Source organism: Abramis brama (assembly GCF_963993115.1).
Source record: "Abramis brama genome assembly, chromosome: 6".
Lineage (NCBI taxonomy): Eukaryota > Metazoa > Chordata > Actinopteri > Cypriniformes > Leuciscidae > Abramis > Abramis brama.
Genome location: NC_139968.1, coordinates 20,345,006 through 20,371,920, shown reverse-complemented (window position 1 = coordinate 20,371,920; position 26,915 = coordinate 20,345,006). Strand labels below are relative to the sequence as shown.

The 26,915-nt window shown below is 37.7% G+C and overlaps 1 protein-coding gene across 16 annotated transcripts in view; it reads right to left on the bottom strand.

Annotated features, from left to right (window-relative positions):
- celf5a (cugbp, Elav-like family member 5a) overlaps positions 1-26,915 on the bottom strand; it is a 207,109-nt gene that overhangs the window by 4,642 nt on the left and 175,552 nt on the right. For 3 of the 16 annotated variants that reach the window (XM_084116027.1, XM_084116023.1, XM_084116020.1), the window contains exons 6-8: positions 22,402-22,575; positions 13,712-13,877; positions 2,403-2,615 (exon numbers count right to left, since the gene is read on the bottom strand). In XM_084116027.1, the coding sequence (XP_083972153.1) occupies positions 2,403-2,615; positions 13,712-13,877; positions 22,402-22,575 (553 nt within the window). Of the gene's footprint in view, positions 1-2,402; positions 2,619-13,711; positions 13,878-22,401; positions 22,576-26,915 lie in introns of all 16 variants that reach the window. The other 13 variants (XM_084116021.1, XM_084116012.1, XM_084116026.1 and 10 more) reach the window with 6 other exon arrangements.

Genomic DNA, 26,915 nt, shown 5'->3' with positions numbered 1-26,915 from the left:
TGATGACAATGAAATTAAATCAAGCTATAAAGGTTCAGTGCATCTTCCCATGCATCAAATGACGGTGACACTCCAAACACTTAAAAAGCTACTTTTCCTCAACGATTAGCTGTACAGCAGACTATTTAGTTTATCATGTCTAATTAAATATTCCAGTTCAATTTTCTAGCAGTATTCTAGTTTTTTTTATTTATTATTATTTATATTTAGTATAAATGTGTCTTGTTTAGGCCTATACCAAATAAAAATAAACAAAGTCTTTTCAACATTATTTCTGTCTAACAAACATTTGAATCATTGGATATAATATAGAATAATATGTAAGGGATAATGTAGAGCGAGGCGGTTGTTATAGCGAATACAACCCCAACAGGCTTCACAAAATATTGATTTAAAAAGGAGTTTATTGATTTAAAAACGATTGTATTGCTTCCGCTAAAGAAAATAGTCCATTCCGTCTCTACGGTTAGAATCCTGCATGTCCATGGCAACGCACTGTTTTGCATGGCAACGGTGTGTTATACTTAGCAGTGGTCTGTTATCAAGAAATAACAGACCGCATTCTACATTAGAATTCAAGCAAGCCATGTAATAAACGTGGATAATAGTATATAAACACTGATGTCGACGGTAGTGATCAAAATAGAGTAGGCCTAAATCCTTTTGAAAGTAACTAGACATTTAACATGTAACATATATATATATATATTACGGAGATTCTGGCCTTGCCACTGGTTTCAGCAAGCGGATCCAGAGCAGCGTTGGCGCCTACGCTCTGTTGTTATGTATCGTCATCATTGCCTCGCGTTCTTATTGGTTTGCTGGCATATGGGGAGTTAATGCGCAGGGATTAGTTTTTTTAAAAGTGTTCACCTGCTATGGTGTTTCTTATTTGTCGTCTCTTAGATAGGAGTCTTTCTGCCGATGCGCCGTACCGTTTAAAGGCACACTATGCAAGATTTGTACCTTAATATAACAGCTTCGAAATCATTTTGATGGTAAACGAACTCGTAGTAGGGTGAATGCAGGCCAGCAATGCAGGTTTGAGAGGTGGCGCCCCAACAAATCTCACGAGAATCACAACTTGCTTTACGGCACGACGTCACATACATCAACAACATATGAAGCAGCCTCTATGGAAGACACTAGCACGCATTTCAGACGTGAATCATGGCAGAGTCGACGAAGAAAACGAAGAACGCGCGGTCGGAAGAGTGCAGAGACAGCTCTGCGTGAGTGGTATTTATGACAGTAACGTTAAATACAAGTACTCCACAGCGACTCTAGCGGTTGCTGTTTGAGAAAAACGGAAATTGCATAGTGTGCCTTTAAAGGTGCGATACTAGTGGCACCTAGTGGAATTACAAGAACATATTTTGCAAACGCCCATTTTGCACGTCGTTCCTCCCTCAACTCAAACATCACAATCACAGCTCTTACGGGTGCTTGTGATGGCACGTCTCAACAGGTAAATGTAGGCTACTTTCAATAAAACATATTAGGAATACTTTTAGCTATGTTGCTATGTGTCATGAGAGTAAGCAACTGAGAAGCTAACTGTAAGTGGCCACTGGAGGCCGCTAGAGGTAATGCATTCACAGTCAGGTCATTCATGTGACTGGGTTTGAGGCTGTGAGCCCAGGAACCTGTAAAGCTGATCAACAGTTTGCTCTCGCCTGATTTCTCGCATCTCAGAAGCTCAGGGACATATTATGTAAGTTAACTCAGGAAGTGGAATCCTGGTGCTGTTAATTAGTTATGTAGTTCCATTTTCATGATATTTTTGTGAAGTTGCTTTGTTTTATGTCCACACATTTGTGTGCTGTTTTAGTTCAGAGATGGCTAATTCAGGAAAGCAGCAAGTCTAAAGTTTGCACCCTTGGTGAGCGGAGCGAGGTGTGTATTATTTGGCTCAATGTGTAAGAGACGGAAAGGCTTTAAGGATGTAAAATGTCTACATTGACTATTACAAGAAATTGTTTTGTTGTGTATCTTATACCAGGAAAGTACATGTGTTAAGTGAGCAAATTACTGTTTTATGTGTTGTTATTTTTTAAATAACTTTAAAGGTCACTTGATTTGCATTGCACATTTACACAAATGCATGATGCACTGTAAAAGAGGTAAGGATTTATTTGTAAATTTGTGTTATGCCAACGGTTCATTAACCAGCTATTTGTGTGTTTACTTCTAGTTTTCACGGTGCTCATACTGATTCTAGAAGAATAAAAAAAGGAGCCAAGGGCTGCTACACTAACACTCTTTGTCTAGAGCAAACGCGAGCATTATAAACCCATCCAACGTACCTGAATTGGGTGCTTTTTTTATATGGCTCACCATCCAGCATACCTAGTTAAAAAAGTCACCGCTCACCACTGATACACATAATTTCAAAAGTTCACCTGTATATTGCTGCACCCCGGTGAAGGCCTGCTGTAGGGTGTCCGCAGCTGTGGGGCTTTGGGTGGAGTAAGGGGGCAGTCCGTTGGTGTACATGGCCTCGACCGCTGGGTGTCCATTGGGCTGGTGAGGGATGCTGGTGAAGCCGTTGACGATAGGAGTGACGATGCTGGGGACGGCTGATGTGGTGATGTTGGCAGGTGGTGAGCTGAGGCCTGCTGAGCCAGGAAAACAAACATAGACAGCACATTTTAGGTCAGTACAGCTACCAAACAAAGTGTACAAAACATCTGCAATTTCACATTAAAACATAAAATGTATATAGACATTTTAAAATGCTGTCAATGTGGGATGAGGTCATATACAGCATTCTCTTTTCGCCAGTTAGCTTTGAGGCTAATGCTATTGTACTGATAAACGATCACCAAATTCACTTGTAACACACATATAGAATTTACATCTGTCTGTCTGTCTTTTAATCTATCTATCTATCTATCTATCTATCTATCTATCTATCTATCTATCTATCTATCTATCTATCTATCTATCTATCTATCTATCTATCTGTCTGTCTGTCTGTCTGTCTGTCTGTCTATAGTACACACACACACTGAATTTTATTAACAATATAGGAGTAAGGTTCAAGGTTCACTGAAATTAAATAAAGTATATATTATATTATTTTATATTAAATTATATTAATGAATTGTTCAATAATAATTTATTTATAATAATATTATTTATATAGAATCTATTTATACTTTATATATTTTTAATTATATATTATAGATAAGATTCAGACACAGTATTACTTATACAAGTAATTATAAAGTTTTATAATAACTCATTAAAGAGTCATTAACAATCATCATTAGACTATATTATGCTGAATTAATGTCCATGAAAACTAAATGGAAATGGCATTGAAGTTTGATTAATATATCAAACGTTATATATAGATGAATGTAGATGAACTGCTGAGCTGTCAATCATTCTCCGAAAAATATTTTGCGACCATCTGCAAAAGAATCCTTTTTGAAAGAGAAAGAGTCGGTGTTTGATCCCAAGCCTTGACCGTTTCTGAGCTGTAGCTGTACAAACTACAAAACAGTTCCCATAGGATACCCTTTCAATCTGGATCCGCGAACAATGCTGGAGGATGGTCGTCATGGAAACCCCCAGCATGCCTCAATTACAATGTGGCGAAAGACCCTATAGAAAAGTCTTAATAGAAATATGACCGAGCTGATGGATTCGAACAGGTTGTAGTGCCGTTCACTTACAGCATGACAGAGTGTGAACCAAGCTCTTATTGAACACAGAGGTTCCCAAAACTGTACTCAAGCCTCCCACTGCTGTAACCTGGGGGAATTCCAGTGGGCCGAGGAGAGCTCTTTACTCTCGTTTGTGCTATTTCCTGTTCCTAAGCTTTTTCGCGATTGTTTGCTTCCCACACAGCACATTGATGAATTAGATGCCCCATTCTTCCCAGAGCCCAGGAGATCGGGTGCGTTCGGGGATGTCTGACAGGCAGCTTCAGTCCTACCGACCACACGTGCGGGCCGAGTGGCAGCTGCGTGCTGTTATAATGTTGGGAATCTATCATTGTGATGTGACACTTTCGAAAAGCTGAACGCTGACGGGAGGATCCAGCCCGCAGGAAGGGTTAGGAAACAGACTGAGCTAGTCACCGAAACGCAGATCATGTTCTGGTTGAAGAATAAGACTTCAGTAGGCATCAAAAAAAGCTAGCAAGACAAGACAAATGACACAACTAGAGTGTAACTCGAATAGAGTTAGCTCTGAAAAAGTGGGTGATCTCATACAGATAGTGTTGTTGAATTCCACTGCACTGCTTTTCAGTTGTTCACTATGTAAACATGCGCTAGACGGACATGTTTGCTACATTTGTTTTTAAAGTTTTGTGCATGATACAGCCTAAAAAAAAAAACATGATTCTCAAGTTACATAAAGTTCTGAAGAAAAATCTAGATATTGCATTTTTTTCATGCATTTTTCCACACAAATAATGCCATTGATTTCAGTTAATTTTGAAGTTAGCATGTTGCTAAGCTAACAAAGACAATTTTATCTAGATTTAGCTATTTTTACGATTACTTTTTGGTACTGAATAAAATGTATCCATAGAAGTTCTATGGATAATTTCCTTTTGTTTTCCTAACCTCTATGTTCTGATATATTTTAACTGTATGGACAAATAATTTGATGTTAGCAAGTGGCTAAGCAAACCAAAACAATTTAACCCTCTGGTGCTCCGAGCGTAGTGGTCAAAAACAACAGATTTTTTTATTTATTATTTCAATTAAATGAATGTACTATATTTTAGTTTGATGATATTTTTATTTAATATTTTGTATTTTTAGGGGATTTTATGGTACTCAATTATATCTATGCAGTATCCATTTATTCACTTTTTGAGCATAAACTTTCATAAATGTTGAATGCTTTGGAGCACAGACTTAAGTAAGTTCTCTTTTTAAAGACGACACTTGGCAGATTATTGATGAAGTGAAAAAAGTTTTTAAAAGTGAATTAAAAAACTTGCAGAATTTTAAATGTACTGTTATGAAAAATGCACAAAATATCATTTTCAATCTTTATATGAAATATATATTTTCCAAATCATGTTCAACTATAAAACTGTGAGAAAATCAAATCCATAAAGTTGTGTTCCAAATTTGAGCTTGATATCTCAAAAAATTTGCTTTCAGTAAGATTTTGTTTGGCCGTAGTACCAAACATTTCCACTAGATGAAATTTGTTTCCCATTCATTTCCAATGCAGTCATTTTTGACCGAGAACAGTACAAGTGTGATTTTTTTTTTCAGGAACATTTAACCTTTTCGAATCATGTCCATGCTTTTTTCTGTCTGTGTTCACATAGAAAGTGCCAAAACCTTTACGAAGTAAAAAAAAACAAAAAAAAACAAAACAAAAAAACTTCTTCTGTGGTTTTAAGTCTGTCAGACATAAAGTGGGAAACCTTTCTGGAATGTACTCATCGGCCTATAAAAATATGCAAAAATGATGGGTAACATACACAAATTGAATAAACTGTTGACTAACATGCTTTAACTGGTATTTCTCTTACTATATCCACCATTTTGAATAGGCATTCTGGGATTGTTTCATAAAAAGAAATGTACACTATGTGACTAGGTTTTGGAATAGAGCTAATGTTCATAACGTTTTTAAAACTGTGTTGAGAAAATCAAGTAAATCAGTTTACTATTCTATGCAGTAAACATTTTTACGCGCAATTCACAGATCAAGACAATCAATAGGCAATTCTTAGTGTGGAACCAATTACGCACTGTATCATCCTTCTCTTTGTGGTTCTGTATAGTCCATATCATAGCAATTTGTTCCAGATGGAGTCTATTTTGGCATCCAATTCCAAAAGTCCAGAATGAATCCTTCTGTTATTAAAGAAATCTTTTATCTGTCACGCCCGTTAGTATGTTGAGCACCACGAGATGTCGAGTATTCTGCAAATACTGTTATTTCATGTTTGGGAAGTGTAATTGGATTTACATTACTGCAATCTGCCCTCGGTGCATCATGCTGATTTTCACCCGATGGTGACTACAATGAGGAACAGCTTACCATATGCACCAAAAGGATTTATTATGCAAATTATACACTGAAATCAACAAGGAACGCTGGAGCCGTATCGGTAAGCAGTGCAGCCAAACCAATCACAATAACTAACTCCCATTACATACATATTTTTTATACAGAGGCTGGCTTATGTTTATTTACTCCTGCAGAGGTTTGCTCTGGTGTAATGCAATGCAATGAGAATATTTAGTTTTACTTTATTTTGATGGTCCCTTTAACACATTCTGTTGACTATAAGTATAGATGCATCTACATATCTACTAACTCTCATTAGTAAAGTAAAGTAAAGTGTTAGTAAAGTACTAGTAGACTGGTAGGCTTAGTGTTAGAATAACTTGAAATGTAGTCGCAAAGTTACTTGTAGTCAGTAGAAAGTCTGTTGGGGGACCATCAAAATAAGAGTTAGCAAATATTAAGCATAGAGTCTACTAATACTCTAATGAGAGTTAGTTGACATGCAGTTGCAAAGTTACTTATAGTCAACAGAATGTTCAAAAGGAACCAAAATAAAGTGTTACCGAATATTTATGCTGGTTTTACATATACTTTTATGGCAGTTTCACGAAATTTTGTCAAAACCTATACACCTATAAACTTGACCACAATTTACTCTTGTTCTTTTTTTAAACTAGTCTTCATGACGCTCCAAACCTGTATGACTTTTCCTCCATTAAACTAAAAATCATAGTGCTTCTATGTTCATTTTGTTTGGAGCTCGACAGCTCCAGTCCCCATTCACTTCCAAAGAGCAGCGTGAACATTCCGCTAAACGTCTCATTTTGTGTTCAACGGGAAAACACTGACACCATTCGGGACTGTTTTGCATTAAGTTTTGCTCACATTTGGAGACATAAAATGGCAACATGCCAAAAGAAATATAAATCAGTTTACATACGAGACTATTTCATCCAAATGCTGCAGAAATGCAACAGTGGGTTTTAGTCTTTAATCATTTTTAAAGGTAATATAACAGCTCATTTAGCAAATGAATGTCTCCAAATGATCTTCAATGTAGTGTAATGGAACTTTTAAGAACGCTTTAGCTTGTTACCAAGTCTTAAATAGACGTCAATGCAACTGTAAGCCTCTAAACATTCATTTCAGGTACTTTACCATACAAAATATTCATAAACATCGTGATTTTACAACCAGTGTCTTCTCTAAACAGAAAAAACAGCATCTTTAAAGGCACCAGGATGTGACACAACTGTGCAGCTGCTCCGTTTGAAACGCTTTCAGGCTTTGGTACGAGCACAATCTCGATTTCGCGGCCCCCGTGAGACAGAGAACAAAGTCAATGGGTTTTATGACCCTGAAGGCACACAAGGTGAACTCAACCGTCCCCATCATGTCCCGCGCCTTTCGGATGGCTCGCAAATACTGCATCTGACACCTCATTAACTTCGTCCGGGGCTTTAAACACAACAGAAACATCCGACATATGCTTAACCAAAGTGTAGCCTCTCATCTGTCCGTGACACATCTCCATTTAAACCGAGAAAAAAAAAAGGAAGCAGGACGGGGGCTTTGCGAAACCCATCAAGCCCGTGTCAAGGTACAAACTTCAGGGCAGAGACGAATTACGCGACCAGCCTGGCTGCACAGTTTCAAGCCATTTAATCCCGCCGCTGACAATTAGACTGTCATGCCGTCGACTTGGAGCACTTTGTAGCTCAAGAGCTTGCACCTGCTGAACATTACTCTTATAAAAAAGAAACAAAACCGGGGAAAACATCACCATGCATCACGGTAGCGATACATCCTCTAATAGAGGGCGCCATCTGGCTGAGCTTGTACGCACCATCGCGCTTAAGTGCTTTACATCTGTTAATAGAGCGGCTGCGCCATTGTTTTCAGCGAGCGCTCTTAACCCCTCTGTTGCTCTCCTAAACGCTGCATGTACCGCGGGACGTCACCACGTTACCTCCGGATGACGATGCACAGGTTTCTAGGTTACTCCGGATATTGAAGCCACATATAGTGTTGTTGCACTAATGTCATATCAAATTCATTGTAAATACCATTTACTTTTAGTTATTTTTTGCGGACCAAGTTTTTTGACATTGTAACATGGTATTCTCTGAATTACCTTGGGGTACTGAGTAAATGCCATGTATATGAATAAGATAATCATTCAGTACCATGGTATATATAGTATAATCTACTGATACTATCACTTTACCATAGTTCTGTCAGTACCTTTACTTAAACTATTACATGCTTAATAATAAACCGTGTTAATGTACAGAAATAACAAATTGATTTCACATTTTAAAAAGTGAAAATGTATGAAATTCATATAATTTATTTATTTATTGAAATAATAATATAATAACATGTTATTATTATTATTAATAATCAATCAATCAATCATATATGCTTAATATTAAACGGTGTTAATGTACAAAAAATTGATTGTGAAAATGTGCATGTCAGAGTACATTTTTTATATTATTTGTTTTTAAATCTCATATTTAAACAAATTAAATGTGTGAAATGAATTTATTTCAATAAATAAATAATAATAAAATAGAATAATGCTAAATATGTTATTATAATTACTATTAATACTAACAATAATGCATGCTTGTAAGAAATCTAATAAGTAAAATAATATTACTTATAAGAATGTTTTTGATAATACTTAACACAGCGATACTTTATTGGGCCTGCTGACATTATAACTGCAATATTCCAAAAAGAATCCATATTGAATCCGAATCTAACTGAAACAACCTTGAATGAATAAGTCCAGTCACCCTGTCCTACCAAAAACATTTTAGGATTCCAAATGTAGCCAGGTTATGTCAGTCATGATATTGTTTATACATGACACAATGTGTTAAAATGGCTCATTGTGGTCCATATCATAATAATATTTACCAGATGTCGTCTATTTTATAATCCAGTATCGCAAATATTTTATTTGTACCTCCATCTGAGCACAATGAGATGTTCTGCTAATACTTTGTGACTTCAAGTTAATGTTATTTCTAACACAGAGGATATTTCGCTCTAATAATATTCCACGCTTGTGCATTAACTAAAAGATGGAAATCTGAAAGCGGCCTCAGATGATGTGACAGCTGTTCTGCCGTTCAATTGTACTCTCGCCAGATGTCTTCAGATTGCAGCACAATTCCCTAAAAACCACTTCATGATGGGAAGATGGAAGAAGGCTTTTGTTTTCGATTTTAAAGCCTGATCCAAAAACATTTATTCTGTTTATTCAAGGCGGCACGCAATATTTCTCCGGCAACATTAGCTCTTAATATCGAACCAGATTCCAGTATAGTCCGTGCTTCCACAATGCTTTATACACAAGTCACAACCAATCAGAGCGAGTGTGTGCGCAGAGGCAGATGTATTGAATAAACCAGAGGTGCTGTGCCTGTCAGGGAGATGCAAATGAATGAATGAATGAACGAGAAAAAAAAACACGTTATGAATATCTTATTTATTGTAGTCCTTGGAATATTTTTAACGCCAGCCGCGCTTTCTCGCCCAGGATTAATAATGCAACAGATTCCAATAGGTTCAATAATGGAAGGCAATCAGAAGAGCAGAGCTCACGCGCGCATACAGGAGCGTGTCCAACGCTGCGCATATTTCAGGACATCTCGCGCCCACAGGAGATCCGACAGTCTCTTTCAATTAAGTCAGTGTACGAGAGGCCAATTCACCCCAGCAGCTGTATTGCATGTTAATATGACATTGATCCCAGTCAAAGAGGATACAATCCAAACATAAGAGAGTGGTTGTTTTACACGGAGATGGATCATTTTTGCGAGGAATGAAGAAAAAAAAAAGCGTGGTTAAATCAAGGTTTCATGGAGACTTAACACTTGGTATTTACATTGTACAGCAAGGTACTTACAAGAATACCAAGGTGCATGTCCAAAAAAAAAGAAAGAAAAAAGAATAAGAAAACATTGTATTACCTTAGTACTAGTGTTATTTTAGTATAAATGAGATACTATTATAGTTTTAGTAATTTTGTTTTGTGTGTTTGTCAATTTTTTATGGTTTTAGTTCAGGAAAAAAACACATTAGTCCCTTGGTACATGTCAAAATACCATGCTAGTACCATGGTACCATGTCTAAAAACCATGAATTTATACTAGGTGATTACCATGATTCATTGGAATTTTTCCATGGTAATACTATGTTTGTGTGAGACGTACTAGGTTTCATAGACATTTGCCATTGTAATACTATGTTTTGTGATGTTTACCATGGCATTACTATGATTTTATGGACATTTGCCTTGGTAACACCATGTTTTTTTGACATTTACAATGCTATTAACATGGTTTCATGGACATTTGCCGTGGTTACACCATGTTTTTGTGACATTTACCATTGAAGTGTGGTTTCATTAACATTTTCCATGGTAATATCATGTTTTGTGACATTTACCATGGTAATATCATAGTTTCATAAGGATTTTCCATGATAATACCATGTTTTGTGACATTTACCATGGCCTTACCGTGGTTTCATGGACATCTTGCCAGGGTAATACCATGTTGTTGTTTTTTTACATTTACCATGGAATTAACATGGTTTCATGGACATTTGCCATGGTCATACCATGTTTTTGTGACATTTACCATGGTAATATCACAGTTTCATGAGCATTTACCATGGTAATACCATGTTTTGGTAACATTACTGTGGTTTCATGGGCATTTTGCCATGGTAATACAGTACCATGTTTTTAACACATACAATATACCATGGTAATAATATGCTTTGGACATATTAGAAATAAAATGTAAATACTATTTACATACTATATATAAATACTATTATGCATATCAAAGTACCATAATATTGACATCTGATGCTATAACTGTACCATGGTTGCACCTCAGTCATTTTGGCATTCATCCCAAAGAAAAAACTCAACTTTGTAGTAGCATAAACGTTTAATTCTGTAATATAAACAGTTGCAGTCCTGCAGTCTTGTGATTTTCAGGATTGCTAATACAATGGGTGATGATAAAACAAACATGCAGTGCGAGATGGATGATCCGTGATGGAAAAAGCGCATGTATTGCATTGCGAGTGTCTTGACAAAACATTTGACAAACCGTCCTGTCTGTCTGACTTAATATTTGAAGTAGCAAGTGAGTACATCTGCATGTTATGCCACACATGGATAACCTCAGCCTCGTAGAGGAGGAGTGTGGCTTGACAGCTCTGGAGCTTTAATTGGACGAGGCTTTTATGGGACTGGATGGCGGCTTGTAAAAGATGGAACCGTATTAAATCTATATGTGATGCCATTGAGAGCGTCTTGCTGTTCCAGCCCCTCAGGTAATAAAGCTTGTGTTTTAACTTTGCATGAGAGCGCAAGCGCTTGGCCATTCCACGGTCAGTCAATTAGCCACAAAACTAATAATGTGCTTTGAAATCATCTGGTCAGTTAGCTGCAAGCTACTCATATGTTGCCAAACTTTGCGCTTTACCGGGAATGACAAATGATATTGTCCGGTGTCGTGGTGTACAGTGTAAATTGGTACAGCAGTGCTGTTGACAAAAGAGGAATGAGCTTTGTTAAAGCTGAGCATAATTCACTGGGTGGCATGTTTTCCGAAGAGATTGGAAAAGTGCAATACTGCTGCATAAGCAAATGCCGTAAGGTGGCCATTATCCAATAAGATCTCATTGTTTGTTTAGATTATATGATAACGGGGTGTTGGGAAAGACAATCAGAGCAGTCGTGTGTCCTAATTATCAAAGCTTTCCTACGACGGCTAAAACGTACAATCTGAAATTCTGACGCGAGTGCCATTTAGGAAAACTCAGCATTTGTGTTTTTGAAAGGTAAAGTGTGACATGAGATGGGATTTGCTTAAAATCAGGGCAAGAAATGTTAGAAAGGTTATGTAGTTTAGCATTTTTTTCTGAAATAGTTTATAACTCAAATTTTTTTTTAAATGGCATCAGAATAAAACCTCAAAGGCTATTCACACTTCCGCTAAGTTTAACGCAAAACGATGCACGAAAAACTGATGACAAGACATTTGTGAAATTGTGTATAGTTTGGTCAATCCAAAAGTAATGCTTCACAAGTATGTTTACATATGCAGTTATTATTGAGTTTTTTATTGAACAAAATCTCAGGGTATTCACACTTTTGCAAATTTTCCCCAAAGTTTCAGTACAAAAAACTGAAGAAATTTGTGAAATTTTGTATAGCCTAGTTTTTGTCAATCCAGAAGTAACGTTTGTTATCTTAACACAATGAAAACCACGTGAAGGACCGCAAGTTCACGTTTACATGCACAGTTCTGTCCATCCAAAAGTTATACGTAGTGGTACTGACTTCTAAATAAACCCGAAAACAAACAGTTTAAATGCGTAGTTACACTGAAACTACAGCAGGTTTTTAAGTAGTCTAACATTCGTCCAAGGATACATGACAAAATGCACAGTTGGATATTTGATACATTAACTTTTTCCCCGCCATTGATGGAAATTTCCGTCATTTATGAGACAATGCTTCCCCGCCAATGACATAAATTTCCGTCTTTCCGTGTTTTCACGGTTATACGGTAGGGGGTGCACAACTTCTGAAAGAGTACTGAATCTCCAGATCAAAAGACATGTGAAGAAGAAGCAGAAACAAGCGTTTCCATATGCAAGTAGATGCTTAAAATAACGTGATCATCAGCATTATGCCTAATGTTAACGAATGAAATGTCGACCCAAGGCGAGGTATAAGACTGTGAATTATTAGGCCCCGATCACACCTAATGCCTTTTTTCAATTGGTCTCCTATGGCCGTGAGCGTTCTGCGCGCTGTTTATGCGTCTAGGCACCTCGCGTTTTTGCAGTTGAAAAAAAAGCAACTCCGAGCGGAAAAAGCGTCTGACGTCATCACGTTTTTTTCCACTGTCCAATCGAATGAATGGAGAGGCGGGCCTTCCGTTTTAGTGATGAAAGCTACAGTTCCTTCGAACGCCAGGAGAGTGCGATGATGGAGGATAAACTTGTGGTGCTCTCGTGGGTTACCAGGAGCTTAATGACTTCACGAACCATAACTACCACAATGTTAACAGAAAGTAAATAAAGTTAATAAAAGGCTGATTTGACGTTTACTTGACTGACAGGACAGCTGTTTCAGTGGTTGCCTAGCAACATAAAAATGCAGCACACTGCTCGTTCGAACCTGAAAAACGCGTTAGGTGTGATCGGGGCCTTAGGGGCCTACACTGTCTATGTTTTGATCATCATTCTGAATCCCATCTGGACGTAGTCTTTGACAAAAACCAAATTTTCTCAGCTTTTTGCTTAAAATGTTGCTTTTTTAAATTAAACTTACACACATTGAAGTGTTGATAAAAAAAGAAGGCATGAAGCTAGAATAAAACGTGTTATTTTGTTTAAAAGCAGAGGGTTTGTTCTTTCTTTTGGTTGTTATTTTTGTGAAAATGATCATAAATGCTGGCAGTGCCTGGCAACTTAAAAAAATAAAATAAAATGCTGGCGGGGAAAGAGTTAAACATCTTTTTATTTTTTGGAGTAGGCGCACAACGCGGGGCATGCACACTAAAATTTTACTTTTTATCTTGTGAACTGACTGTGTGCGGTCCAGTTAACATAATGCTGTAAGAAGGACCCCATCCCGTAAGAGAGGTAATGAAGCGCTGTTGCTCACCCAGTGTCTGATGAAACTCACCCGACACCGGGGTCATGGGAGTGGGCGGCAGACTGTTGATATTGAGTGCCCCCATCTGGTGGATCTGGGTGGTGGGAAAGGCCACGCTGGGCGCCAGGTAGCCTCCGTGACTGGCAGCCATGAGGGCCGCCTGCTGTTGCATCAGCTGCCGGATAGAGGAAACACAAAGCAGAAAGAGAAAAAGAGAGAGAGAAAAGTTACTAGAAGCACACAGGCTACACGGGGGCATGATGGATAGGCAGTGCTTCGCAGAGTAGAGGAGAAAGTAGAGCGGAAAAAGAGAAAAATGTGTCAACCTATGTTTAGTGAAAGCGTCCATCTTCCCAGTCAGAGGGCTGTCACAAGCCCCCTTGAAACATTTCAATAGCTGTCGGTCTGGCTCATTCTAATAGAGGGATCGACGCACATATTATTGTAGTCCTTAAGGGACCTGGGAGTTCGGAGTAGGAAAAATTGAATTGTATTCATTTTTTCCCTTTCAAACTTTAAGGTAATGCTTTCTTCATGGCCTTGACAGCGAAACTTCTTTCCCCCGCATTTTCCTTTATGACGTGACAGCTATCAAGGCTGAATATATCACAGTTACATTGAGGCAGATATTCTTAGATCCAGACCTCATGCATAAATTCTAGTTTTCACGCATCATACACAAGAAACGTGTTTGTATGCCTCGTCTCTGCTAATAATGTGACCAATATTAAATTAGTTGGGAATGAAAATGAGGCTGGCAATGGATATTCAGGAATATGCAACAATGAAAAAACTAATAGATGCATTTAAAATAATCTCATATTCTTGTCATATGTGACCCTGGATCAACAAGTAGCATGGGTATATTCGTGGCAATGGCCAAAAATACATTGTATGGGTCAAAATTATCGTTAAAAATCATTAAGATTTTAAGTAAAGATCATGTTCCATGAAGATATTTTGTAAATTTCCTACCGTAAATATATAACACATTTATTTTTTGTGAGTGAATGCAGCACAATCGCCAACATAAATGGACAACTTTAAAGGCGATTTTCTCAATGTTTTGATTTGTTTGCACCCTCAGATTCCAGATTTTCAATAGTTGTATCTCGGCCAAATATTGCCCTATCCTAACAAACCATTCATCAATGGAAAGCTTAGTTATTCTATATGATGTATAAATCTCAATTTAAAAAAATTGACCCATGTGACTGGTTTTGTGGTCCAGGGTCACATATATTCTTTTTCACTTGGTAATACGTCACATTACAGAAGTAAAATGGGTTACGAATGGCGTTTCACAAGTCATATCCACTGGAAATTTGTGTAAAGATGCATTTTCAACTAAAGTCTAATAGCAAGAACAATACTTCTAAAAAAACGATTCCCGTCCAGCAAAAGAATACTACAACTAATCAAACAGCATTCCTGTACATCATAGGATTTAGTCCCTGAAGAGGCCAAAAGTAAGATGCAACCTCTTACAATAATCATCAAGCTTCCTCTCTTCATTTGAATGCTGAGGATGATATGGTTCATGTAGGCACATGGTGCTTTGCTCTCTGCCGGTGTTTTATGCCTAGATAGTAGAAAAGCATTCATTTTCTCTCATCGGCCTTGTCACTGAGCCTGAAAGATGCCGTCCACCCACAAAACAAATCTATAAGCCTCAACTGCACTATTATCTATAAACTCCTCCTTTCATTTGCATAATTCCATCAACAAACTGCTGAGGATCATCTATTATCCTACAGGTAATAATGTAAGGTAAATGTAAAAATTCAGCACAAATATGCTAAAAAACTTGGCATTGTTTAACAATCGTACAATGGGAACATTTTAATTCAGAGGTATTCACATTTAAAAAAAAAAAAATTTAACCATATTTTTTTGCAGTCATAGGTTAGACCTATATTAAATTTACATATAAATAAATAAATAAAAAATATTTTTTCACTTGTTTTAAATAAATTAAAAATACTTATTTTCAAGATATAGTCTATAAAAACTAATACATTTATAATATTTATGAAAATAGTATAATCTTAGATTAATAAAATATGAAACCAAACTATCGTATCGTATGCAGTGTTGTTTCTCGAGGAAATGCCTCTTGTTTTAAGGATTTTTTCAAATATATATATATATATATATATAAAAACACATTTCGCCGCCTGAAGTGTGTTGCTAAATTGTCACGTAGGTGAGTTTGCAAGAATTTTGGAAGTTAAAAATGCGTCACGGACCATCGGTTTAATGCATTTGTCAACCTTCAAGACAGTCTGGTCTCTCTCCGCCATGTAATAGCCATGCCACAGTAATCAGACGCTTTTGTGCCCATCTCTTCCTTCCTGCTTGAATGGGGAGTCAGAGTTAAGCTGGCTGGCTCTAGCCGGGTGACAGTTTACTAATGCCCTTTAAAAGCCAGAGGGACAGGCTTTGGGCAGAGCATAGTGCGGTGAGTTGAAGACTTCCATATTGTAATTTCCCTCCATGAACGGCTCGGATAATGTCGCCTTTCATGGCTGCCACCAGATTGCCTCAGATAACGATGTGGCATTCAGTTCTGCTCTTTAGGAATTAAAACAGAAAATTGGAGGCCCAAGCATGTAATTATGTTGGGGAGAAGTGAGCAACATCAATTTGTTCTTGGAGGAGGTGGAGGGGAGAAGAGGGGAAAAAAAGAAAAGAAAAACAAGGCCCTTCGGCTGTCGGCGGTCGAATGAGACTATTAAAAAAACATCTCTTGTGTTATCTCTGTTATTCTCATTTAAAGGCATAGTTCAGACAAAATGTAACATTTTGTCATCATTCACTCACCTGTCATTCTAAACCCTTTATTTCATGCGTAGAATATAAAAGAAGTTTAGCAGAATGCTAGCTGATCCATTCAATACAATGAAATTGAATGGTGACCAAAATTTTGAATGTTTACCGCAAGAATGTATGATCAAAATTGATGGTGATTTTATGGCGTTTTTGTGTTTTCGATGAAAATATTCCATGGCGACCAAGATTTTCAGTGTTTAAAAACTGAATTACATGTTCAAAACTTACTAACATAAAGGTGTTATACGACTTTCGAAGACTTGGAATATAGCGCAATGCACTTTTACTGTGATTTTATGGTGATTTTGTGTATACAATGAAAATATTCCATACAATGAAAGTGAACGGTGACCAAGATTTTTTAGGTATACACTGAATTTCATTTATTAAATTTACTAACATAAAGGTGTTGTACAACTTTCGAAAACTTCTAAGGAATTTTATGGCTTTTTTTTGTGTGTGTAGTTTTAAGTCTTGACAGCCATGGTCTCCACATGCTACTAAGAAGAACTGCGTAAAATAAAATCACACAAGTTTGGAACGACATGAAGGTGAAATAATAATTATAAATAATTACATAATTACAAATAATTATAACAATTCAATTGGGTGAACTATCCCTGAACATTTCAGAACCAAAACATTACCCAGCATCCTGAATAGAAAGGAAGCATTCAAGCGCAAGCAAAAGGCACCAAATTGCCTTCAGCGAAGTCTTCATCACTGAGGTCGTAACCTTTTCTTCCTTCAAAATGGAGAAAAAAACAGAAGCGGCCACGGGAAGAAGTTGTCCGGGCCACGGCGTTCGTTTAGAGTCAGGCATGTGGGTTTTTTTATGGCTTGCCGGTGGCATTAGTCTCCCTCGGAGCCACCAGGCAATCACCTCTTTATCACTTGGCAATTATCTACCCAGAGCTGCTCTGTGTCTCTGCCCACCTCTGCCTGCATCACACATGACCCCTTACAGTCGGTCTGGCCCTGCTGCAGCGCACAGAGAATGGCGGGATGACTGGAGAGATATTTATAGAGAGACGAGAAATGGAGTGAGCTGAATGCGAGGACCCTGGTTATTAAGGTTCCTGGCCCTGTAAGATTGCCTGAAAACGGCTTCGCTCCTTTTTCAGCTGTTTGCTGAGGCACATCTTCAAGACTAAACTCAGAGATGGTGCCAACATCGTTTTGGTTGTACCAGAGCTTTTTTTAGGCCTGAAACATAGTTTACGCAAGTATGCAAGCGCAGATTTTAATGCTTGGTACTAATTAACATACATACATTCCTTCTTGGAATGCACACTTTTTTTCTTTTTTAGCAGTATTTTGTCTTGTTTTCCAGAAAAAAAAATCTCATGCACATTTTTAGAGATTTTTTATATTAATTATAAAAATGTAATATTATTACAATTTAAAATAACTATTTAACATTTATTCGAATGTTCAGCATCATTACTTCAGTCTTCAGTGTCACATGATTCTTCAGAAATCATTTGAATATGTGGATTTGGTGCTAAATAAACTTTTCTTATTATTATCAATGTTAAAAACACTGTAAAAAAGTTGATGTTTCAACTTAAAGTAAGTGTTCATGGTGCTTTAACATTTTACGTGAGTCAATTTGAAATGTGAAGTTGTACTAAGTGACAACTTGGATATTTGAGTTGACTAAACTTAAAATGTTACTGCAGCACGAACAGTTACTTTTTTAAAGCTGCAGTCCGTAACATTTGGCGCTCTAGCGGTTAATAAACAGAACTGCATGTGTCTTGTGGAAGAACATTGCAGCCGGACCTACTTCTCTCTGTTTATGTCTATGACGTGTCATGCAGGTACTGGGCTACTCCGCAGTGGTGCCGACCCGACCAGTCTAAAATAGTCAGAATATAAACACTTGTTATAGGTGTACCGTAGTGATTCAGGATAAGACAAAAACATGGTTTGGAAAATGGATTCACGATGTACTTGCTTATTATTTAAATTGTGTAAATTTTGAACACAAAAAAAGTTACGGATTGCAGCTTTAAGTTGAAACAACATTTTTTTTATATATTTTTCTGTAAACCATGATAAACTACCATTTAAAAGTCTGGGGTATGCAAGATTGGGTTCAATTAATCAGAAGTGACATTTCTATTTCAAACAAATGCTTTTCAAACTTTCCATTCATCAAAGATTCTTGAATGCACGATTCTTGATTCTTTATTCTCAATGATTCATGATTCATGATCATCTTTAAAACAAGATACATTTATTTGAGAAGCAATAATCAATTATGAATATGGTACGTAGTTAGTTTTACACTAATGCCCACTGTAGCGCCCCCTGTGGCAATGCTGAGAATGCAACATGTATTTGTTTTGCTTCATGAATTACTTTGCAAGAATTCTAAAAACATATCTTGCATATCTAAAAGCATTTACACTTACGCACATATAGAATACGTTTAGGTGCGCTGAGTGCGCTTCCATTTAAGTATTTTAGTCTTGTACATTTTGCGCAAAAAGGGTGTTTTTTTATGTACAGTACATAGTCTATTTCTGCAAAGTGTCCATTTACACCTAAAAAGACATTTCAAGTGAAACATACAAAGTTCTGCTGAGAAACGAGGGGTGAGATTCTATATTTCTAAATAACACATCAATCATTTTGCTTTTTTTTTTTAGATGGTCCATAAGATTTTTTTTTTTACAAACGACGAATTAAAACGCCTAAGATGCCTAAAAAAGAAACAAACACTTTTAACGCTCTTCGAATATCAAACACTGTTATATTTCCCAACAACAGGGGGCAATGTAGGTCAATAGCAGAGCATGTGCCCCCCTCCTCAGCGCCCTCCTCCCCAAAATACCCAGACAAACATTCCCCTCATTAATGTTGGCTTCAGAACATTCTGAAGTGCTTTCAAGCAATTTGTGCGTCATATTAATCTAATGCACCGTCTCTGGTGATTGGCGTCAAGTAAAAGAGATCTTTCTGGCTTTCCATCAACAGCCGCGCTTTTATTCATCTTCCAAAAAAAAAAGATAGAAAAAAAGCCGAAAATGAAGATGGCTCCGCTTAGAAAAAGGAAAAAGATCAAACACGAGGCAGCGGGAGAAAAAGACAGATAAAAGCTGTTCGGCTTGTATTGACAAGAGCGTCTGAAAGAAAATTAATGTTTCTCGCTTTCATGGCGTGTTTGTCACCCCCCCCCTCCACTCCAGAGATGAGGACGGGGCCGCATCTGATATTTTCAACATCTTCATGTAATACTGAATGATAAGCTGTTTGTCAGATTTAGGAGTTAGATGTACCTTTTTAAAAAAACGCATCTGTCTTTTGCCACGATGTTGTCAGCACTATTACCCCTCCAATTTGCGCTCAGATGCCCCCTCCTCTGCTCTGACTAAAATCCAATTTACTGGCTGTCAGCTCAACCCAATAATCCTCTGCACAGCTGTGTTTGTGGAAGGAGCCTCTTAATTTGCTCGTCCTCCACGTTTCTAAATGTACCATTGCCATATCTGAAGCTAAACGTTAGCTTATGCTGTTTGGCGCAACGAATGCCTGTCGGAAACCCTTTCAGGCTCTGCTCAGGTGAGAAAATGAGTGAACAGTAGAACATGGAAAATGCTAGTGGAGTTAGCGACTTCCTAACTCGCTGCTACAATGCTAGCATGGCTACTACGCACTGCTAATGCACTCGTTTAGGTGTTTGAAATGTTTTTAGTTAATTGCTAGGTAGTTGCTATGGCGTATTGTGTGTTTGCTGGTTGGTTACTTACTAGCCCAAGTCGAAATAGCCACAAAAAAGTGATATTTTGGAGAAAATATGAAAATTATATTTAGAGTTTAGAAATATCATGAATGCATCTGGTCGCTACCAGCCCTATATTAATGTTAAGGTTGAAAGGTAGGGTTAGGGGTAATACTTGTTTCAGTGTTGTTTAAGCAATTAGCGCTGTGATTTTCACAAAAAATGAAAACTTTAGAATAGGCTGTGAGCCGGGTTTGCACTGGTTTAAGTTGTCTCTTAAATGCAGGATTTTTAGACTGTTTTATCATCTGCCAGATGAAAATTGTAAAGTAATTGCTTATAAAAGTTAAAGCTAACATCTACTGAACAAGCTGCACAATCTGAGGTAGGCTATCATTTAGACCAAATAACACACTAACATTTACTACTTGGCATTTGCATTTGTTCAGAGTAACAATTATGAAGAAAGAATGTTTTGGGGAATTCTAAGGCTGTGTCCAAAATCGCCCCCTATACCCTCATTCACTATTCCCTACATTACTAATATAGTTCACTTGAGGAAGTGAATGAAAATGAGTGAGTGAATTCACTGAATTAGCCGGAAGGGCTGCCGATTTTGCATAGTTTGTGCTTGCTGTTTAATAATCATTTGAAACTTAGCAAACTGGCAGCTCTAGTAGTAAGATGAAAAGATTTATCTTGAACTCATGGAAACTATGTATAAACCTTAACTAAACAATTCAATAACCTTTATGATATTACGCTGTAGCCACATTGGACCAGCGGTTTGGTAAATGGATGGATGGATGGATGGATGATTCAGCTGCGGCTCCATCTTCTGATTAGACATGGGAATTCATTCAGCGCATGACTCTCACAGTGCATTATGGGTATTCTCTAGCCGTTGTGAATACCTCAGTCGTATAGCCGTTATTGCAGTGCATTGTGGGATGGAATGAGTGTACCCGATAACGTCCGTTCACTATGGTTTCAGACACCACTACAAATGCCTGTCCACTCAAATAGTGCCCTATTTAAGGGTATGGGGGCGATTTTGGACACAGCCTAAGTATATTTAAAGTCTTCTTTTCTGGCTATGTTGACAATTTCGTCCATACCTTATACTGACACCTAGTGGTGTGTGGAAACAGCATTACACAACATCATAAGTTGCCATGTGTTGTTTTTGTTAACTAAAACTAAAGTCATCATCTCAGGCGATGTGCATATAATATTTTTAAAAAGTACATTTCATCACATGTAAAACTTGGAAATGAGGAAAAAAAATAGTGAGTGCCTTATTTCTATGTATCCGGTTTAAAATAATGCGCTTGTTTAGACAAGTCAAAAACAGAAAAGATAACGAGCAAAAAAGAAGACCCACTTAAAAAGTCGCAAACTTTGCCACAAGCTGAGTGCGATATCATAAGGCAGTCGGTTTCGACAAGGGTGGGTTGTGGCTTAGGCTGGAGCAGTGAATTATAGAGAAAGTGTCATTGCCACTGCACCCTGCACCATCTCTGACACGGGAGATAAAAGTCACTGCCAACCTCTGGGAGCCACAGCAACCACCCCGCCTGCCTTCCCGCACGCTGCTCTCGGACCATTTGCATTTCCCGCGGACGCTTCGCATCTCATGAATGCTAATAAGGGTGTATTTTTCAGCATCCCGGCCCGGCCCCCACACGTCTTCTGCTGCCATGCCGCTGTCTTCCGCTGGTCGATGCCAACAATTAATCCTGGCATTTACAAGAAAAGATTTGTCTATGCTTATCAGTACATAAATATAAGTATATCTATCTACTCCATATAGAGGAACTAAGTAGAAGGATAGTTACTCCCCAACAGTTTTATAGTATCTTCCCTAAAATTGAACAATGTCCCCCATGAATGAATATTAGGTACTGACTCAACCTCTCTGCGGCTTTTCAACCTCCCACGTACTGAAGGAACCGATGCGTGCTATAAATAGCCAGGTGAAGATTTTCCTATGGAATATTCTGAGTCACTCCGGGAACGTGAGCGAGGACATGTGGGCGTGCGGGGACGGGGAGGGCACATGGGCAGCTATGAGATCATCAAAACGTGTCGGGCCTGGAGGTGTCCAAGTGCCCCCGAGAGGCAGGGGGGTACTCACCGCATGTGCGTAGGTGCTGTAGGTGCTGAAGGGCAGGGCGATGGCAGGGTTGAAGATGCCAAACTGGCCCACCATCTGCTGCATGCGACGGATGGTGCGCTCCTTGTCCGTGTCGGCAAACTTGACCACCAGGCTGGACGACGCGCCCTGAGGGAGGAGAGAATCGGAGCCAGTCTGAGGAGAGAGGGCAGGCTGCGTTTAACCTCCCGCTTTGCAAGCGAGGATGACCACCACACAAAATACAACTCATAATGTACATAGATACTTGATTCTGAATTATGGTGCGGTCACATTAGCGATATTTCAGCAAAATTTTGAGTGGAAAAAAGACTTGTCAATAGTGTAGTGATATGAACAGCGTGACGAATTCACATGACCAACTTGAACACGAGCGAAATCTGCACGGGGAACTTTCTCACCCTCATGAATGTGTGGATTCTTATTGAAATGATTGGATTTTACGTGAAATTTTGCTGAGGAACGGTAAATGTGAACGCACCTTTACAGTAACATGCTATAGAATTCAGTGGAATTTTAGAGCAGGTCAACATGTTAACATAGAAATCTAATGGACTTGTGGTAAAGGGATGTTTCCCGGAAAAGTCTGTAGTTTAAGTCCCGTTCACACCAAGAATGTTAACTATAAAGATGTTATCTTCCACACCAATGGACTATAAAGTTCTGTTTATTCTAAATGTGCACTTCGTCTGCTGCTTTAAATGCTTGAACTCTTTTAAGCAGGATTGATTCCGATTGGCTGTCGATGTTTTTACCATTCATAAGCTGAAAAAAAAAATTATTCTGAAAGTAATTCCAATGTTATTGTTCCTCTGTGTTGTTATTGTTTTAGTTGTGGTGTGAACTTTCATATTCTCACAGATCTATAGTAATTATAAAATTGTTATAGTTATACTTATCGTTCTTGGTGTGAACTGCCTTTTACTCAACCTCATGTTATTTCAAGCCTGTATGGAAAACTAATTTAGAATTTTTAAAGAATATCCTGAATGGATATTAAAATGAAAGAACCAAAGAACCATCAAAAAATAAAATAAAAGTGGTCCATACAACTTGCACACAACTTATCAGATCTTTTGAAGCCATACAACAGCTTTGTCATAAATAAGTGAAATGGTAATAATTATTATAGTTCTGTAAGAATTGACATACTTGACATTTGCTGTAACTCTACTAAGCACATGTGCGAGAGTAAAGATGCTTGAATGAATCATTCTTTTGTGAATGATTCATTCTTTTGAGTTGGGTCTGAATGATCCGTTCATCAATTGGACTGATCTGAAACTCAAGTTCAATTTGCAATGGATTTTCAGATATTTTAAACTAATTATTTTATCACATGACTTGAAATGTAGCATACAAGTCATATGAACTACTTTTATAGTGCTTTATGGCCTTTTTAAATCTACTTTTATTGTATGCAAAAGAGCATTTCAGACAACAATTAAAAAAACTTATTTTGTATTGCACAGAAGAAAGTATGTCATCCAGGTTTGGGATGGCATGAGAGTTAGTAAATGATGAATTGTTATGAGTTTCGAATGAATTGTCCCTTTAAGAATGATCAAAAACATTGCGTTCCTATGTGAAAGGCCTGACCATGACTATTTCACTTCAACTCTTCCACCAAACACAAGGTGGTTGGATGCATCTTAACTATAACAGTTCAACTCAAAAATGTTTTCAAACAAAGTCTCAACATCAAACCTCATGCAATCGAACAAATACATCTACAAAGCTGTTAGTGGCATCAGTAGACTGACATGAGCCTTGGCAGCTTGACCGTTACATAACAAAATCTATTTCAGATTTTCGTACTTGATAGGTTATGATATTGCTCCTGAAATATCAAATGGATTAGCCGAAGAACGTGGGTGTGTTTTGAGATTGACAAGGCCACCGATGATCATGTTCTGACCTTGGATGTGTGGGTTTTTGAGTCCGTCTCACTCATTCTCTGCCGTACCGTGGTAATGAAACACCTGCTGCGAGATCCGCGCTCACATTCATTATGAATCTCTCAATGATTCGATGCTACACTTGACCTTTTTATCAGCCTACAACATCCTCTGTTCCAGCACTATATAGTCAGAATAAAAAAATTAATAAATACAGAATCGATTTTGGCAAAAAGGCCGAAATATGACTGTGATCTGACGGCAGAGAAAGGTTGTGCATCAGCCAAGATAAGAGGCTAGCTGAAATTGATGTGAAAATGTCGATAAGCAGCCACAATATGGGGGAATATCAGGTAAGGCCACTAGCCATGTCTGTACAGCTGAATAGGGGGCTGTGCTTTAAGACCTTAACTGGTGGATCATGACCCAACATTGGGTCGAAATTCTATATCTGGGCAGGGAAAACACAATGTTAAATAGCAATATGAAAAAAAGCATAATTGTGCATAATTTTGAGCAAAATTTATTATCCACTAAGATTCAAAAGGCATTTAGAAACTGAACATAAACCAATTTTATTTAGTAAAACTTTCTTTTTTTTTAAATGACTGAACTACAATTCATTATCTTGCATTATTTTGAGTGCAGTATAAAGTCGCAATCTGGTGATTTTGTTTACTGATAAAATTGCACCATTTTGAAATACCTTTTACTTTAAAGGTACAGTATGTGAGATTGAAATGAAATGGGCACTGCAGTCCAAAATTCTAAATATTAGAGAGATTTGTTTCCCCCACCCCCTCTTGCTCAGACTTGACGCTCACGCGGGTTACCAGATTGCGGACATGCAACAGGAAAGAGCGCAATTGACAATGGAATGCAAGGAGACTTGATATCGCGTTTTAATATGCACCCATTCATAGAGATTTTTAGATGGATGCGGAGGCTTTTTAGGTTGGGTAGAATCTGTGATCTCTGACCCAGTTTATTCACTGGCTTCCATGGCTGCAATATGCTTTGTTTTCCACCAACTGGCAACCTGTGGTGGCGAAATACTATTGGGAAAATTGACGTGCGATATCGCACAGACCAAAACAAAAAACAGACATTGACACGGAACGCACATTTCAAAGTAAAATAACTTGTCTGTAGCATTGTTTTTCAGAGAAACGAGTATGTGAACTCAGCATGTTTCCTAAATACCTGCAAACAAATAATGGTATTTTTTTTATGCTTTACTACAGTCAAAAACCTACATACAGCACCTTTAAATCGAATGCTGCAATGTTCTGGTTTACCACAGAACTGGCTGATCCAGATTAAAACTCTTTATCAAACAAATGCTCAAAATGCTTATGGTGAATGAGAAAAAAACTGGAAAACCAGAACAAAGACTGCTGAAAAAGTAGGTGGTCAGTGTTGTGCTCTGTATTGTTGTCGGAACACTTAGTGAGGGCCGAGAACAAAGCAATCAGTCTGCACATCCAAGCTCAACAACTCTGGCTCTAGGCATACGGCACTCATGTGGGCGTTTGAAGGGGTTGCCAGAAACGCAACGAAAGCCAGTCGCTGGGGAGGATAAATGCAGATTTGATTTTCGATTTCACTCTGTTTGAACCCTCATGCCCTTAGCCTTCCCCAAACTTTTTTATTGTATTGTTTCCTCAACTGCTTAGTTAGGATATCATTACCAGGGACAATATCAATGCATTCAGTCACTGTTCATTTGGCGTTCTGCACGACTAAACAAAATGGAACTTTGCAAGTCAGGAATTGTACCACAAGATGCCCAAATGCAAGACAATCTCCAAAAAAAAAAAAAAAAAAAAAAATCTCCTTATCTTCTATCCCTTCAGGTTTTTTATCATCAAAGCAGTTAAAATTGTTTCTGGGTATAACCTCAAGGGAAACTAAGACATCTGTGAATTGGAATAAAAACATTTGGCGTTTAGAGAAGACTGGTGAGATATGTAAAAAGTTTGACGGTGGACAATGTTGAGACCTGCAGCATCCTTTTCCCCCTGATCAAAGTGATAATACAAACAAAAATTACAATTCTGTCATCATTTACTAACCGTCATGTCGTCCCAAACCTTTATGACTTTCTTTCTTCTGTGGAACACAAAAGAAGATATTTTGCAGAATGCCGAAGCTGCTCTTTTCCATACAATAAAAGTGAATGGTGACTAGAATTTTCAGTGAATAACATAAATGTCACTCTGTTCCGCTGTTTTAAACGTATTGTTTTACTTCAGAAGACTTGGAATATAATAAATTTTGACTTTTTTAAGCTTTTATGGTGTTTATTTGTACTTTTTAGAGCTCGACAGCCTTGTTCACCATCCACCTTCATTGTATATAAAAAACTTGTTTTCCCTGTAACAAGAGTAAATGATGACAGAACATACATTTTTGAGTGAACTATGCCTTTAACGTTTTGAACTACTGGTATTAAGTTGTATGTAAACTGTAGGCCTAAGCTGTCATTTTAATATTAACCTCAAATGCGATTATCTGCAGCGCTCAGAGTATTTATTGAAAACCTAGATGTTCTGCACATCACCTTAAGCTATTAAGAAGGAGAACAAAATATTTACT